The sequence below is a fragment of the Crassostrea angulata genome, chromosome 10 (assembly GCF_025612915.1).
Source record: "Crassostrea angulata isolate pt1a10 chromosome 10, ASM2561291v2, whole genome shotgun sequence".
In the NCBI taxonomy this organism is placed as follows: domain Eukaryota; kingdom Metazoa; phylum Mollusca; class Bivalvia; order Ostreida; family Ostreidae; genus Magallana; species Magallana angulata.
Window position 1 is genome coordinate 55,070,315 of NC_069120.1, and position 18,819 is coordinate 55,089,133.

General features: G+C 34.5%; 1 protein-coding gene and 1 pseudogene across 1 annotated transcript; both read right to left on the reverse strand.

Moving 5' to 3' along the window:
* Positions 1 to 280: 280 nt before the first annotated feature.
* On the reverse strand, positions 281 to 3,167 carry LOC128164488 (uncharacterized). The gene is made up of 2 exons (XM_052828334.1): positions 3,145 to 3,167; positions 281 to 2,330 (listed from the first exon to the last, which is right to left on the reverse strand). Exons 1-2 carry the CDS (start codon positions 3,165 to 3,167, stop codon positions 281 to 283), a joined length of 2,073 nt encoding a protein of 690 aa, XP_052684294.1.
* Positions 3,168 to 7,880: 4,713 nt separating this feature from the next.
* On the reverse strand, positions 7,881 to 13,132 carry LOC128166059 (uncharacterized; annotated as a pseudogene).
* Between the last annotated feature and the right edge of the window lie 5,687 nt (positions 13,133 to 18,819).

Sequence of the window (18,819 nt, forward strand, 5' to 3'; positions counted from 1 at the left end):
ATTTTTAAAAATTACTCTAAAACAGGGCAAAATATGACTGAAACTGTACCTAGTTCTAGCCAAAGCTATTTTTGTTGACCTACACACAAAAATTTTCTAGTTAAAGATTTCATTTTTAAGCCTTTAAAATGAAGAGCTGTCAAACTCTGACAAGAAAAAAAACCTTATATAAAAGTCCCAAAACAACATGACTTAATAGATAAGCACACACGTACAGGTAATTAGACAACATTCTATGATGACTTTAAATAGCATTGGAACTGATAACTTTCTTCAAATGTCATTTATTTACTAGTAAAGATTTGACAATATTGAACCACATTCTAAAGTTTCGTCTCCCCTGTGTAGCAGTTTGTATTTCATGGTGTGGATACTGTTTAAGTGACTGACTCAATGAGTATAAAGAAGCCTGGGAGTTCCCCGCAATCTGTTGACAGATCCCCAGGATCTCCCAGGAAATGTCTTTAAATATTTCAGGTACAAAGACTCCCTGATCATTGTGGACAAGGTCCTGTAACCTATTTAGAGCTGCTTTTGATAATGTTGAATCAATGCATTTGTAACACAAGAACTCTAGGAAGTGTAACATTACAAACACAGGAATAAATATTGCAGGCACTTCATTTTGCAGGGAACACTGTTGTTCTAGTATTAGTTCTCTGATATAACAGATAGAATTGTCAAGTTTGATATCCCTTGCCATAGCATTTCTCATCTTTTTAGACCACGACTGTCCCCCTATAGCTTCAGCATACCTCTTTCTGTCCACATGCCCTTTATACATCAGATATGGCTGTGCTAATTTGATCTTTATCAACTCTATAACAGATAAAGCTTCCCTGTATCTGAGTGTCTTGTAATAATACATTGCAATGTACAACATATCAGAGACACACCCAAAATTGGCAGCTAGTTTTAGCATATGACAGGATATTTTGTCTGCAATATACATCTGCTTGTTGTCACACGTGCTAACGAATTTGTTGTGCAATATAAAAGCAGTGAACTGAAAGATCATTGATGTGAATCTCTGTAAAGTGACAACTTGATTTCCTCTAAGGCGTGAACCTATCAACATTTCTACTATGTGTAGATATTTGGCACATCTGTGAAGATCTGGTGTGAGTGTGTTACCAATACGATTTGCCTCATCGAAAAGTTCTAAATCAAAGTCAACTTCAGATATGACTATACATTTATCTTTAAAGATAGAAGCTCCAATATTGGAATCGACAAGCATGAGATAGAACCTGATAGAGGAACTCTGTAACAGACAGGCCAGACCATTCTTGTACAATTTATGTAACTGTCGGAACAAATGGTGTTGTGCAGAGCCGCAAATCTTTGTACTAAACAGGTTGTTTTGCGGTATGAAAAAACTGGGGCAGACCCCCTCATACACCCATTTAAGGAGGAGTTTAAAGCAGACCCAGAAACTGGCCAGGAAATTTTGTGGACAACATTGTGATAATGTGTTTTGCTGAATTGCCCAAAATATTGCTGTCTTCATGTGATAAGAGCACAGCCGGGTATTGTTTTTGTCTGACTGCCTATTGATAACTTCTTTTAAAAATAGTTTTAGCAATCCATAAATTAGAAACTGACAATGGTTCATTGAGTACACAATTTTAAATTCTGCCTGCGAAAATGAGATTCTCCATTCATTCTTTTCATGGAGTCCTAATGGGTGGCCTATTGCTACAAAGTGACATCCATTTCTGACAATATTATCAACAACTTCAGGATCAGGCCATGAGTGACATCTGTTTATCCATGAGGAGGCAGACGGATGCCAAAAGTCACTAACAAAACAGATGGCAGTGTCATATTCCTGTCCACCTGGCATAGAACTACTACCACAGGGTCCATGTTCAGTCGCATTAGAAAGAATTGCAGAACAAGTTAATTGCCTGTATACAGAACTAGATATATAGTCTCTGTCTTTGACTTTGGTACATGCTGATTGAATATCTTCGTCTCTTGATGGTGTCAGTAACTGAAGTAGAGTGAATCCTGGTGGACTCTCAGAACTGTCAGAGAGAATCAAGGTTGTATTGTCTGTGTTGTAATACTTAGACTGGGACATGTCCAAGATCACTCGATGATTGTTTGACCAGTACATATAGTCAACATCTGATTGCTTTAATCTAAATCCTTCTCTAAAGCTTCCGCTTATCATCTCCCTGACCCCACTACTAGATTTTACTTGTCTGTCTAACACATCCCCGATGTCCATTGCTTCTCTCCTGATGGCAAGCTGTTGTGAGGTCCCAACAATCTCACACATACACTCAAACACTGGCTCTGACATGTGCTGCATTCCATCATATCTGTCAATAGTGATATACTGTATGTTTATAAATTCGGCTTTGTTAGAAATGCTGATTATTGATTCTCCATTTGTAAAGTTATTAAAAGTATGGGTTATTTAAGTAACATTCACAGATGCACACAATAATAACTGATTTTTTTTAAAGCCTGGCATGAATGTTAATTTACTAACTTTATTTCAGATATATTTTTTCTCCCAAAGCCTTGTATTTGAAATCGATGTAAACAAAATCTAAGTGTTTTTACCATAAAAGATTTTGATTTAAAGATATTGCATCGCTTAGTTGTAGATAAAACTCTTTCCAGAACAGGATTTATTCCTTTTGACAGTGGATTGATAAATTCTATTGAATTAACAAATACTTTAATAGGTTGGACCATCAAAGAACACATTCTGTTTACTTGTAGTATTGATATAATTAGAAACAAGTTTAGTTTGAATTCCATATTTACACAGAATAAGCATTAAAAATATCCTCAAAACTATACATTCGAATTTGAAATTCGGTATTTTTATGCGATCAATAAAGTAGGTTGGACTAAAATAAACAGTTTTAATAAGCATAAGATAAGTATGAAAAATCGTCAGTCAGCATTCGACATAGCGGAAGTTTGAATTTGCTGACAAAGTCATTGTATCGACCACAGACCTAACAAAATGATGACCTCAGCCTAAACTATATGTACTACAAATAAAATCTCATTGTTTTCATTTTAAAAGGAATATATTTGAGAAATTAATATTAACTTTTACGTCAGTATGACATGTTGTGTTTTGTTAAATAAAAAGTTAAAATACTGGTATTCACATACATTTCTGAGGGAACAGACTCCATCTTGAAGGTGAAAAACACATATGCTGGAAATCATTTGCTATTATTAGATGTGAAAATTTTCTTACCTGGTAATTTTCTTACCTGGAAATTTTCGCATATCGTTTTATTCTAAAGGGTTGATCACTTCAAATGTTTGTTTAAATACCTTATGCAAATACATGTGTGCATAATTCCTTGAGAAATAGATGGTTGAAATTTTGTAGTGTTATTATAAATAGTTTCTGATTGCATATGATTTTTATTACCGGCAGCTAAGAGAGAGAGAAAGAGAGAGAGAGAGAGAGAGAGAGAGAGAGAGAGAGAGTTTAACCCCTCTGTTTACACTTACATTATGTCAATAGATGGGCCTCTTGTGAACAAAACCCTTTCTTTAATTTTAACAAATGATAGTAATCAAGCAAGCAATAATTTAACTAAATTTTCTATCGTGTATTCAAAGTATTTAATCTTGCAATCAATTTAGTTTAAAACTAATTCATGCATGTTTATGTTGCTGCATTGATTGGATGTGCTTTTGTTCAGACATTATTAAACATAACTTTAAAAGGCCTATTCTATACGTACGTTGAATTCTATCATCAACTGCACTTCTGTCATTACAATATACCTGTTTCAGCAATACCTTTTCTCATGTTTGTTTGATTATTTATTAAAAGTTATAAAACTATCACAGTTGGATATTTTTATTTTAAAATGGCTGATGATATAAACGTTTTCCCATTTCAAAATCATCAAAAAGTAACGTTGTTGATACTTCATGAAAATAAAAATAAAAGTACAGTGTACCAAAAGAAATTGTAACTAACAATTGGTTTTGGTAAAAGTTTAAGGTAAGGACTAAGTGCGGTTTTATGCATTTTTTGCCCCCAAAATCAAAGTTTAAGAAAGAGCTTTAAAAATAAGGTGAAAGATAGTTAAATCATGTTGGAAATAAATGTGTAAAAGGTTATCACCACAGTGACGTCATAATGTAGAAATGACGTCATGAAGATTGCATTATTTTGATAAATTGATGATTTGTGGCAAAATATGGGTGTTTTCCGATGGTTTTTCGACTAGGAAACATCGAGCGCAGGCTTGATCAAGTACCATTTTTTAGTATAATGTGTATAACTATCTGAAGAAAAACATATATTAAAATCGCACTTGAGCAGACCTGCGCTCCATACTTCCGAATGCAAAATATAGAGCAAAAATGAGAATATTTTCATTTGTTTGCAAATTTGCGGGAATTGGGTCATTTAGGTGACGTCATAGATAAACAGCGAATGAGCAATGATGACTAAAATCAACATCAAAGTTATAGGAATCCTCTATACAATGATTTGTGAAGATTTTATTTTTATACGATACAATTTAAAAATTGGTTGAAATCGGGGGCAGATATTTGACCATACCGCACATAGTCCTTTGTTATGATACATGTGTTGTAATGATTTTACTTATTATTACACTTCAGATAGTTTTAATGAATTTTAGAAAGAGGTGTGGCCTACTCAGTATTACAAATATATATACAGAATATGCATCAAATGACAACTAGCAGTCAAATACAAAACTGATAGATACATTAGGTGAATTGGTTTTTCACAAGTATAAGCTAAAGGCAGGCAAACGCTAAACATCTCAGACAGTTTATAGATGGGATGAAGCACAAATAAACGGTAAAAAGCTGTCCAGTGAAGATTGATCTTGATTATCAACACATTTAAAGACGTATCCAGAAAAAAACTAAATAATTTAAGAAAAGTGTCAAAATATAAAATTGTAACATGAAAGATGAGCAAGATATTGTATCCCACAAAATGAGGTATATTTGATATAAAATTAATGTATCATTTGAAGTGTGTGTAAATCTTAAATATGTTTATCCATGAATTAAAATTAAGCACAAACAGTGTTTATTGGATGACAATTAAACTTTAACAGGTGCCGGAAGTATAACTGTTTTAGAAACAGACACAACATTTAACCTCTAAGCTCTAATTTTCTTATTGCATGTTTTTTTTCAAAATTGTCAACAAAAAACACATTTTCTAAATAGAAAAGTTTCAGGGGGCCAAGGAGTGAGTGTGTTTTTAACTTGCTTTTACAAATTACCAAACTCAAATTGATTTTTTAATTGCTTACGAGATTACTGGTTTTGTTTTCTCTATCGATCAAAACCTAGAATATCTAATACAAAACGAAAGTACATTTATTTGATCTAAGACTAAGAACCTACCGTTTTGAATTCTTGTCATGATCTACAGCATAATTGTGCTTTGGCATTGCTGATGCATGCTATTTTATTCAATGCCACTTCAGTTAATGAAATTTTATCTTCTTGGTAATTTGTAGCAGGTCTCTTTATCAATTTATTAATATAATATTAAAAAAGATGAGAACATGCCTTCACTTGCAAATGTTAAACCAACAAAGCTAACCGGTAATACAAAGGTTTGTATAAAATTTACCATGAAAACGATAAAAATGATAAAATACGTTAAAATTTTGCCAGCGGGGGTCTTAAAATTACTTTGTTATAGCCGTAAATTCGTTATAGCCGTGTTCGTTATATACATCAATTTTCTATAGGTTTATATAAAAAATTTGCCGGAACATGAATAATAATTCGTTATAGCCGTAAATTCGCTATATCCACGTTCGTTATATTCGAGTTTTGCTGTAGCTTAAATGTACTTTCAGAAGCAGATGATAGTGTTCTTAGGGATGAAATTCTTACTCATGTAAGGCAAAATATGATTGAGTAATTAGGTGACTGTTTAATTTAAATCTCCAGAAAAATACATTTAAATATGGATGAAAAATGTACAAGAGGATGTCACCGCATACTGTATACAGAATTATTTTAAACCAGTGTAATATTAGCCCTTCCTCACTCGGACAGTTTTGCCTCTTCTTGACTTCAAGACTCAATTGTAATTAACAAAACATAGGTTGAGACATTGGAATTCGCCAAATTTTGAATTTGTCTGCTTGCAACATGGGTGAAAAGGGTGAAAATAAAATATACAAATATTTCTCTGTAAAAAATAAAAAAAGTAGCGCGAAGCAAGGCAAGTTAACCGAATTCAAATTACGAAGTCGATGAAAAAAACTGACCACAATGTCATACCCATACATAAATTCCACTAATATAATTCATTGTGATATTAGAGGTATATACCCTTAACATTCTAAGATTAAAGGATTATAATCATACACGACTAGAAATTAAACGACAATATCCAGGCTTTATTTTATAATTCTTCATTTTTTATTCCAATGTAATTCCTCTCATGTGTCATCATACATGTGTATACAAGGGGGGGTTAGAGTCAGAAAAATCTCGGATTAGACTTTAATAATATCTTTAGACACACTTACATGACATGTTGTGATAACGGACAGTGTTCAAAAGCAAAACACAAAGGAACAAATAAAAATGATAAAAAAAACAAAACAAGTGATGAGCAAAAACGGATCTCTTGAATAATTAGAGGTTGGATCACGTGCCATGGAGGAGTGAGTATCCTCTGGTGATCAGTCACACCCACCGTGTGCCCTTTGTCGTTATTGGGAAAACAGGAAAATCCTTTCATAACCGTATGATGCATTCACAGGTCACGTATATGTAACAAAGACAGGGCATGCTGATGGGAAATATGATAACGGTTCAACTTCTTCCCATTCCAAACCTAATGAGCATCCAACTGACAATTTCTATGCTTTATAAACACAAAGAATGAATAAAATCGCAACTACTAAGAAAAAATGTCATTCCAAGCATCTCTGTAACGAGACTGATATTTATAATCACCATCTTCCCAAAGTCCCCCAAAATTTCAGGATATTTTGATACTATACTGCTAATTTGATCAGAGTTAAGGCTCAGGTGAGCGATGTGGCCCCTGGGCCTCTTGTTTAGATGTTTTTTTCTTAATTTCCATAACATTAAATGTTTAACATCAAATACACTGATTCAAATTTTTTTTTACGGTATTCTTAATCATTAATTGAGGAATGGTACATGCTACCTCTGCGTACCAGCAAAATTTCAATCCAGGTTTTGCATTAGAAAATACGCACATCGGCTTTGACAGGTGCCAACTCACTCGATTAACTTTTTATACCATTTTTTTAAATTTCCATTTGTAAACACAGAAATAATAAAAACTGTTCATCCACTTAAGAACTACTTGTCCCACTGATTAATGTAAATGAAGAAAATGAAAGACCAACCAAGTTCTTCGTGAAATATATAAACATCTTTGGAATAGAAGAATGGGTTTTTCTTTGCCTCTTTCCCCTCTTTCCTCTCAGTATACATGTATTCTGAAACTTGTCTAACTCAGTAATAGACAGGGACTTACCAAAACATATCTTATAGATATTTAGGTCTAATGCTTATACTGACGTTTTATATACTTATTGTTAGGCCAAATTAATCACCAAATTGTCTACGGATTTTCACAGAGGATGCTCACTTCTTTAAGGCACCTAAACCTACTTCTAACATGTTAGTGGTCCGTGTTTGCTCTGCTCCTGTTTTGTATCTTCCTTTGGACGTTTGATTTTGAATACAGCTCGTTATCGCCACATGTCATTCGCAGAGAACTGTTTATATATTACTTCCTTTAAAAAACGCTGAAAAATGCGTAGTGTTTATTGATATAAAAAGATAAGCAAAAAGACATATTCATCAAACTTGTCTTTCAATAATATAAAACACATAAAATACAAATTAGTTTAAATACAAATGTATAACATATGTGTAATTATGCTGACTGCTGAAATCAATTAAATTTTCAAATGTTTGTTCAATGGAAATGCATTTTTTATTGTAAATACTTTACTTTTTGGAACACTTATAGCTCAAAAGGGTATTTTTGACTGAACGTCTGTTGTACCTAGGTATCAATATAAATGTCAACTATTCAAATTCTTTTCCAGACACGAATAATACTTGGTACAATCAATTGTGGCCTAAAGAAAATTTTAGTGAATAGATGAAAAGTGGTTGAATTCTTTTCAAAGTGAACATAAAATACACTTAGAAATGGGTAGGATTTAAAAATATCATCCGCAGTCATTTTAGTCATTTTCAAAACAAGTAGCTGAATTTAAATTTTCTTTTATTTTGATCTTTGCAATTTGGAACCCTTTGGTCAATAATTAATTAGGAACTCAAACAATTGTATAGTCGTTGAGAAAAAATGAAAAAATATACCAATTATAAAGTTTTACATACAGTTTTGCTTAAATGTAAAATTAAAAAAAACAAACATCATAAAACTGATTATAAAAATATTCCCTTTTGTGAAAAAAGATTTTCATTTGTAAATCTTTGTAAAAGGTGTTTGATCAGATTATAGATGATTTCTCTTAATGAAAGGTCTTAACACACGTGTCATTAAACATTCGTGTTTTTAAATCTTGCGCAGAAGTTAATTCATTAATGTTTTAGTGGACATAGGTCTCGTAATTTGTATTTACTAGCATGGTATGAACGAGCATGTATTTGACTTAACCATATCCTGTAGTCTTTTCTGTGTAACAGTTTGTATTTTGTTCACTGGATTCTGTTTAAGTGAACGTTTGTTAGAGAATCTAGCAGCCTGGATGTTCCCTGTGATCTGATGGCAAATTCCAAGGATTTCCCAAGAAATGTCTTTTGAACCTTTGTTTACATAAAGCTCCTCATTATTGTGAACGAGAATGTGTAGCTTATTTAAGGCTGCCTGTGATAACGTTGTATCAACAAGTCTGTAACACAGGAACTCTAGGAAGTGTAACATAACAAACACTGGGATGTTAAATGTATGCCACTTGCTATGTTGAGCAGACTCTTGTTCTGGTATTAGTTCACTAATATAACAAAGTTTGTTAATAAGTGTGATATCCCATGCAACAGCCTGCCTCATCTTTGAAGACCAGGACTGTCCCCCTACAGCCTCATTATATCTCTCTCGGTCTACACTCCCCCTATACATCAGATATGGCTGTGCTAACTTGACTTTTGTTATCTCTATAATAGATATAGCTTCCCTGTATCTGAATGTCTTGTAAAAATATATCGCAAGATACAACATGTCAGAAATCATCCCAAATTTGGCTGCTAATGTTAGCATGTTACAGGACATTTTGTCTTGTCTATAATTGTCTTTGTGAATGCCACTTTTAGTGTTCATGTGTAGTATAAAAGCAGTTTTTTGCAGGATTGTTGCCGTTAGTTTCTTTAACATGAGAACGTGATAACTTGTTAAGGGTGAATTTAGTATGTGTTCAACTGCAACAAGATGTCTCGAACAGCTTTCAAGATTGTGTGAGACTGTGTGATCATTTCCTATTATCTCCTGGAAAAGTTCTAAATCATAGTCAACTTCAGATTTAAGGTAGTCTTCGTTCGTACATATAAAAACTCTTGGAATGTTTAGAATATCTTTGATATATGACCCAATAGATGGACTCTCTAAAAGACATGCCAGACCTCTACTGTATAATTCATGTAACTGTAGGAACAAAATGTTTTGCGTTGCACCGTAAATTTTGGACAGAAACATGTTGTTTTGAGGAATAAAAAAGTTTGGACCAACTCCTTCATACGCCCATTTAAGAAGAAGTTAAAAGCAAACCCAGAAACCAACCAGGAAATTTTGTGGACACCAGTGATGTAGTGTGTTTTGTTGCATTACCCAGAAAACGACCGTCTTCAAGTGATAGGAACACAGCAATTCACTAGTTTCTTCTGATTGCTGATTTATAACTTCCTTTAAGAAAAGTTTTAACAGTCCATATGTCAAAAATTGACAATGGTTCATTGATGACACAAGTTTATATTCTGCAAGAGAGAAAGAAATTCTCCACTCTTCATTTGCATGTGGTCCCAACGGGTGTCCTACTGCAACAAAGTGACATCCATTCCTGACAATGTCATTGACAACTTCAGAATCAGGCCATGAGACACCTCTTTCTATCCATGATGTAGCAAACGAAGGCCAAAAGTCACACACAAAACACCAAGCAGTGTCATATTTTTTCCCTGCTACAATACCACTCCCACAGGGTCCGTGTACTAAAGAGTTAGGAAATTCTGATGAACAAGTTAATTGTCTGTACATAGAACTAGATATATAGACTCTGTTGTTCATTTTGACACATGCATCAAGGACATCACTGTCAGTTGTTGTTGTCTGTCTGTGTCAGAAGTCGAAGTAAAGCGAATCCTGGTGGACTCCCAGAACTGTCAGAGAGAATCAAGGTTGTTTTAGCTCTGTTGTAAAATTCAAACTGAGACATGTCCATGATCACTCGGTGGTTGTTTAGCCACATCATACAATCTAAATCTGATGATTTCAGTCTGAATCCTTCTCGCCTACTTCCACCCACCCTCTCAGTGCTCTCATCATGTCCCCTCGCTCGACTCACCACCAACTCCTTGATGTCTTTTTTCTCTCTTCTGATAGCGACCTGTTGTGAGGTCCCAAGTTTCTCACACAGTCCATAAAACACAGACTCTGACAATTGTTGCATTTCTTCACACCTGTCATTATTAAGAAATTGAATATATAAATTTAACATACATAATTTGGTTTCATTTGTATACACAGGCTTCATTTTCGTTGATTTAATGAAAATCTGTTTCAAAGATACGCAAATTTGTGGCAATTAAATAATTTTATGTTGTATAATGTTGAATGAAGAACAACGAATGAGTTAATGGTACCTAAGAAGTAATGAAGTTTGTTGGAGTCGGGAAGGCGGGCTGTCCCTACATATTGGTGTTCTGAGTGTTAGTTAATAAATATTTTATATACGTTTGAAAATAATATCATAATTACGCAGTGGATATCATCAAAATAATATTTTTATATTACTCTAAAATGATTTCACAATAATTTTTACTCATCATAAATGATTTGGAATAGAATATTAATAAGACTTTTATCAAACTCTTTGTGTTTCCATTGCCCTTGACAGGGGCCAGATGACCTGCAGTTATGAAACTACTTTCAAAGATAGTTGAGAAATTCAATGTTTATACTTACGTTCCTGGGGGAACAGACTCGATTTTGAAGGTAAACAATGTAAACTATTTTTAGGCATGGGAATTTTCTTACCCGAGTACTTTTTGTACTTTCATTTTGTTTCAGTAGTTTATATCATAGACTTTGATCACAGGAAAGCTTTAATTGCAGCTAAATATTAAATTATTAATCCTGTTATTAATTGCATTTTTCAGAATCATAACTGAATTTATCACTGATAGGTCTACATTAAAATAACATAGCATCGATATCTGATATAAATAAAGGCCCCTCATCACAGTCCCCCGTATCCAACATCCTTCTTTTCACCTCATTCCTATCCTTTTTTCTCCTTTTCAGATCAAAGAACTAGGTATAGTTTTTGTCATATTTAGAGTGATTTTTAAAAAAAATATCTCAGGAAATTGAAATATAACGTTTATTTACATAAGAATATCCATAAATTAAGAATCTATAAATAGTTACCTGATTAGACTTTCACAAGTTTAATTGTGACGTCACATCGATGCATTTTCCCGTAATTTTCATAAAAATGAGCAGAAGAATAGAAAAATATGCCCGCAGGACAGCGCCACGATGAAACTCACATAATAACTTTATTATGTGATATCACATAAAATATATTAATTTTGTTGTGGGAGACGGCTGCAGACACATTTTCCTCTTCAAAAAACTTTGAGAAAATGTGCCATTTTTTGCATTTTTGACCAATTCTTAGAAATATGTCAAAATGTTGAAGTCATAATTATTTTTTGAAACAAGATAAAAGTGTATAACTTGGCACTTTACATACATGAAAAAAATGACAATAACAAACCGTCAACCATCTCAAAACCCATTAAATGAAATACACATTCAGATTCAAAGCAGAGGAACACGGACCTCCAAACAGAAAGAGTTAGGATCAGGTGCCTAGGAGGAGTGGGCATTCTCTGCTGACCGGTCACTCCCGCCGTGTGCTCTTTGTATCGACCATAGAACTCACGAAAAGATGACTTCAAACGAGACTGTTGATAGTCCTGTTTTATCAACTTGTTTGTTAGTTGCTTGCCGCGCCTGAGAGACTGTTCATACGAAGAGCATGCCCTTGCGTATCGAATTAAATGACAGACAAAAACACCATACGCATGTAATGAAGGTAAATTGCTACATAAGTAATGAAAGTTGACTATAGAAAAATTGAAGTCATCCCGTTTCTCATAAAGTTTTGTTGTTAGGTTACCATCAATGTCCATTTCCAGTAAAATATCCAAATATGAAACAGATGACGCAGACTCTGTAGTATCTTTTATTTCAAGTTCACTGGGATATATCGAGTCGACGTAAGTATGGAAATAACAATTGTTTACCACAGCGAGTGATTTATTTTTTTCACGTACAAGTTTTTGAATAAATTCTGCTTCATAAGAATGCAAATATAGGTCTGCTAACAATGAGGCACAATTGGTACCCTAAGAATTCCAACATATTATTAAAGACTTGATTTCCAAAAACTACATAGATGTTGTCTATCAGAAACTCAAGCATCTTTTTAATGTCAAGGTCAGAGTACTTGTATGTGCAATCAGATCAGAATGGTTCTTAACAAAATAATTTTTCAGATTTCCGATGACAAGGTAAGCATTTTTACGACTTCCTTTCTTATTGAAGAAACAACTGTCGATTCAATCAAAAAGCATAGATTCTAATCTGTCATATTAAGGTAGCTTGATGTGCAACAAATTGTCTATCCTATTTATTGACAGATCTACCTTAAACTTTGAAAGAAAATAAGATAACATTTTTGCAATTTTTGGTTTGGTAAAAAAAAAACCATATCCAAATAGTTTAGCTTTAAATTTTGAATATTTTCCTGTATCTATATCCAATACTCTTATTCTCGAGGAGATTGATATAGTCTACATGGCCATAACCATCCAGCCTCCTTTGAACCATTTTAACAAGACCTTGGACATTCAGTTGGACTAAGCTATATAGTTCTTGCGTCAAAACAAGTTTTAAAAAATGACGCGGTGTCAAGATAAATATAAACCGATTGCATAGCCAGACAAATCTTGTTGAAGTCAAAGAGCAATGGCTGAGTTGGCAGTAACGAAATAGACTTGCGTACGTCACATCGCTGTTTGACACATCTACCCAAAGTCCAAGCTCTTGTTAAAATGGTTCAAAATCCTAAACTAATTCAGCTCTATTAGCTCAACTCGCTTTGTCTAGCGGGATGTTACTGGCAATGAATGTCTATCAAGCTGTCACTGGCAATTAATGTGTACCGGGATGTTACAGGCAATGAATGTCTACCAGGATGTTACAGGCAATGAATGTCTACCGGGATGTTACAGGCAATGAATGTCTACCGGGATGTTACAGGCAATGAATGTCTACCGGGATGTTACAGGCAATGAATGTCTACCGGGATGTCACTGGCAATGAATGTTTATCGGGAGTTACTGGCAATGAATGTCTACCGGGATGTTACAGGCAATGAATGTCTACCGGGATGATACAGGCAATGAATGTCTACCGGGATGATACAGGCAATGAATGTCTACCGGGATGTTACAGGCAATGAATGTCTACCAGGATGTTACAGGCAATGAATGTCTACCGGGATGTTACTGGCAATGAATGTTTATCGGGAGTTACTGGCAATGAATGTCTACCGGGATATTACAGGCCATGAATGTCTACCGGGATGTTACAGGCAATGAATGTCTACCGGGATGTCACTGGCAATGAATGTCTACCGGGATGTCACTGGCAATGAATGTCTATCGGGATGTTACTGGCAATGAATGTAGACCGGGATGTTACTGGCAATGAATGTCTACCGGGATGTTACTGGCAATGAATGTCTATCGGGATGTTACTGGCAATGAATGTCTACCGGGATGTAAATGGCAATGAATGTCTATCGGGATGTTACTGCCAATGAATGTCTACCGGGATTTCACTGGCAATGAATGTCTATCGGGATGTTACTGCCAATGAATGTCTACCGGGATGTTACTGCCAATGAATGTCTACCAGGATGTTACAGGCAATGAATGTCTACCGGGATGTTACTGGCAATGAATGTTTATCGGGAGTTACTGGCAATGAATGTCTACCGGGATATTACAGGCAATGAATGTCTACCGGGATGTTACAGGCAATGAATGTCTACCGGGATGTTACAGGCAATGAATGTCTACCGGGATGTTACAGGCAATGAATGTCTACCGGGATGTTACTGGCAATGAATGTTTATCGGGAGTTACTGGCAATGAATGTCTACCGGGATATTACAGGCAATGAATGTCTACCGGGATGTTACAGGCAATGAATGTCTACCAGGATGTCACTGGCAATGAATGTCTACCGGGATGTCACTGGCAATGAATGTCTATCGGGATGTTACTGGCAATGAATGTAGACCGGGATGTTACTGGCAATGAATGTCTACCGGGATGTTACTGGCAATGAATGTCTACCGGGATGTTACTGGCAATGAATGTCTACCGGGATGTAAATGGCAATGAATGTCTATCGGGATGTTACTGCCAATGAATGTCTACCGGGATTTCACTGGCAATGAATGTCTATCGGGATGTTACTGCCAATGAATGTCTACCGGGATGTTACTGCCAATGAATGTCTACCAGGATGTTACAGGCAATGAATGTCTACCGGGATGTTACTGGCAATGAATGTTTATCGGGAGTGACTGGCAATGAATGTCTACCGGGATATTACAGGCAATGAATGTCTACCGGGATGTTACAGGCAATGAATGTCTACCGGGATGTCACTGGCAATGAATGTCTACCGGGATGTCACTGGCAATGAATGTCTATCGGGATGTTACTGGCAATGAATGTAGAGCGGGATGTTACTGGCAATGAATGTCTACCGGGATGTTACTGGCAATGAATGTCTACCGGGATGTTACTGGCAATGAATGTCTACCGGGATGTAAATGGCAATGAATGTCTATCGGGATGTTACTGCCAATGAATGTCTACCGGGATTTCACTGGCAATGAATGTCTATCGGGATGTTACTGCCAATGAATGTCTACCGGGATTTCACCAGCAATGAATGTCTATCGGGATGTTACTGCCAATGAATGTCTACCGGGATGTTACTGCCAATGAATGTCTACCCGGATGTTACTGCCAATGAATGTCTACCGGGATGTCACTGGCAATTTTATATGGGCTGCTTTATTCAAATATTAAAATTGAATTTAGATTAGATAAGATCAATGCTTATTATACTTTCTTTTATTAGTCAAAACACTTTCGATAAAAAATGATATTTCCCCGTGACTAATAAAACCACGCCCTCCAGGATGATAAACACATCAATGTAAAATATTGCATAGCAAGGTGTTTTTATATTCAAAATATAGTGTCTGCACCAAACTATGTATATGGTACATTGTATTTTCATAATTCATGTCTTGTGTCAATAAAATCATTTTTTGAGGACAACGCAGACGACTTAACTTAGGTTGATTAATCGTAAAAATGCAATGTTTACATGTAGAAATGTATTTGTCATTACTGCAATCTATGTTTACTTTGCTAGCATGTTATTTTGACAGAAGTGAATATGAATATTGAGCAATACAGAATGTAGGTTTGATAAGAGGAATGAAGTCTTTAGTTCTAGATATAACATGCTAATTACAGAACGTTCTCTCCAAAAAAAAGCATGCAAATAGATATATTTACGTTCAGTGTATATTTCCCGTTATGTTTGCATTGGATATATGTGATGTTCATTGTTCAATAACACACCAGACCTGATCACGGCGGCGTATTCATGAGCACAAGTAAACAATCATCAAGCGTTTAGAATAGATTTACTATTGTAAGGTTAATGAAACGTTCTAACTTACGAAACCAATCTGATATGACTTGTGAAAAATAATTGTTTCTGGCACTATATATTTAGTCGCGGAAGCGAACTAAAAGACAAGTTAATACGGCTGTTCTATGTATGTGTCATATCCCTGATTAAAAGCATATATAATGGCTTTGAAGCGAAGATACACAAATGTATATCAAAAATTATCATTACAATGTATAGAAATATAAGCAAGGTATTCAATTTGTCCGTGATGGTCATCCTAGACCAAAACAAACAAGTTAGATCCATGATCTTCTTATACAAATACAAACAAGGTAGATATATGGTCATCTTAAACTATTACAAAAAGGTATAGATCTATGGTCATCTAATACTACATGTATTACAAGTAAGTTTGATTCATGATCGTTTTTACATATAATTACAACTAAGTTAGAACTATGGTCAGCTTATACAATTTGAAACAAGTAAGATCTATGGTCATTTTATACTATTTCATCCAAGACAGATCTATATAGTCATGTTACACAATTACAAACGAGTTAGATCCATTGTCATTTTATACTATTTCAGTCAAGTTATATATTTATTCATAAATTTAACCTTAGGCAATACAGCCCATCAGTTTACAACAATCCATACAATACATTACAATACAAACAGACTCCTTGGAGTCTAAAATGGGGGGTGAAACCCCTCGTCAAGTGTTCCACAGTTCCACAACAATTTAAATGCACCAATTATATACTAATTGAAAATACAGTGTTTTAAAAGTCAACAAGCGTCACACATATCTAAGGCACAGTATAAATCTCAAACACACGCCAACACACAAGAGAACATGTCTCCCAAACACACTGGATGAGTTTCGTGCAATCTGACAGTCAGTTATCTCGGACCAACAAAGCACATTTAATATATTTAGCAAGACCAACCAAGGTAGATGCGTGATCAGAGCCCATCAACTAAAGTAATTTAAATGTACTTGGAGACTTGAAATAGTACTCGCTTATATATGTTTTTCGTAAATTGTAATATTTTGGACATTGAAGAATAAAATGAAACTCAACTTCGATTTGTTGAGTATCACAAACATCACATAATCTAGCCTGCCTGTTTTTACATTGGTATCTTCCTGTTTCAATATTTAAACAATGTAAAGACAGTCTTATGCGAGAAATATGTGTCTTAAGATTATTATGGATTGGTTTTGTTAGGTATGATTGGATTTTCGAATAATTGTGTTTTGCAAGATATCTGTACAAAATACACTTTGAAGAATTTTCCATAAAGGCATTGCTTTCTGGCATGTAAATATCAGAAATTCTATTCTCATATATATGTAAAAACTGACAAGGAATAAGTGACTGCTGTCCAATCCAGAATTCTCCTAGACCCACATGAAACAACTCATTTTTGACATCTCTTGCCCAATTGACACTAGAAGCTGCACAATTCTCAGCACTATTTCGTAAGTAATTATAAGACGATTTTAAAATACAATTTTCTGTTTCTAGTAATTTACACCAGTATTTCATAATTTTCAATTTTCTTTGTAAAATAAGCGGACGTCGACCTAATTCACTATAGATCACATAATTACACACATTACGTCTAACACCAAGAACATTCTTACAAAATGAAAGATGTAAACGCTCAATTTCTGGTGATTTATGAAAACCCCAGATCTCACTTCCATATGAAATTACACTTCCAACATATATATCGAATAGTTGACACCGGGTTTCTGCGTTAAATTCAAATTTCTGAAGATTTCGGTTTAATCCAAAAAGTGCTTTTCTGCCCTGGTCTGCTAGTTTCTTTTGAGTTGCATTAAATTTGCCGTTATAGTTCAAACACAATCCTAAATAATTAAAGGAATCAACATTTTCCAGAAGTTCATTGTTGTACGTCCAGGAATGATATATGGCTCCTCCTTTTCTAAATACTAATGTTTTGGTTTTATCGGTGTTAACAGTTAAGTTCCATATAGTAACATATTCGTGTAAGGAATTTAGAGTAGTTTGGAGCTCATCTGGTGAATTTGCGAATATAACGGTGTCGTCTGCAAACATTAAAACAAACAGGTTTAACTCTTTAGATCTATGATCATTTTAACTCTTACAACCAAGTTAGATCAATGGTCATTTTATACTATTACAAACAAGTTAAATCCATAGTCATGTTATAATTTTACAATCAAGGTTGAAACCAACTTGAAGTTAGATCTATCATCATCTTATACTATTACAAACAAGTTTGATCCATGGTCATTTTATACCATTAGTTTTATGATTATCTTATTTATTACATGTAAGAAATTTTAGAAACACTTAACAATGTAAGAGAATTCAGATTAAGTTTCAGTTTGTTTTACAGAAGTTATCTAACTTAGAAATTTCTTTTCAAGCAACCATATTTCTCATTTTTAAAAACCAATTTCAGTGTTTGCTATTTTTTTCAACTTTAACTTCGATTGGTGTTTGGCTAATGTTTCACTAGGTAACCGTGTTACATGTACCTGTATTATGATATGAGTTCGGTATTTTTTTTAATATTTGTCTCCAATCGGTTGTCAACAGTGGTCTTTCCATGAAACGGTCATTAAGTTCGTTGTATAAAATTGCACATGGGCTAAACGAACAGTCAAATTGACAGCTTCTGTTACTTTTCATAATATCAAGCGTACCCCTTTATATAATTATTATAGCACCCCCCCCCCCCCCTCCCTAGATCCACACATGAGATATTCATTACCAATCATGTTT

What these genes read in the sequence shown, in the direction of transcription:
- LOC128164488 (XM_052828334.1), bottom strand. Translation starts at nt 3,167, where the DNA reads ATGGAGTCTGTTCCCTCAGAAAT. An exon ending in GAGTCTGTTCCCTCAGAAAT is followed by an intron (nt 2,331 to 3,144) that starts GTATGTGAATAC and finishes CACTATTGACAG; the next exon opens with ATATGATGGAATGCAGCACA.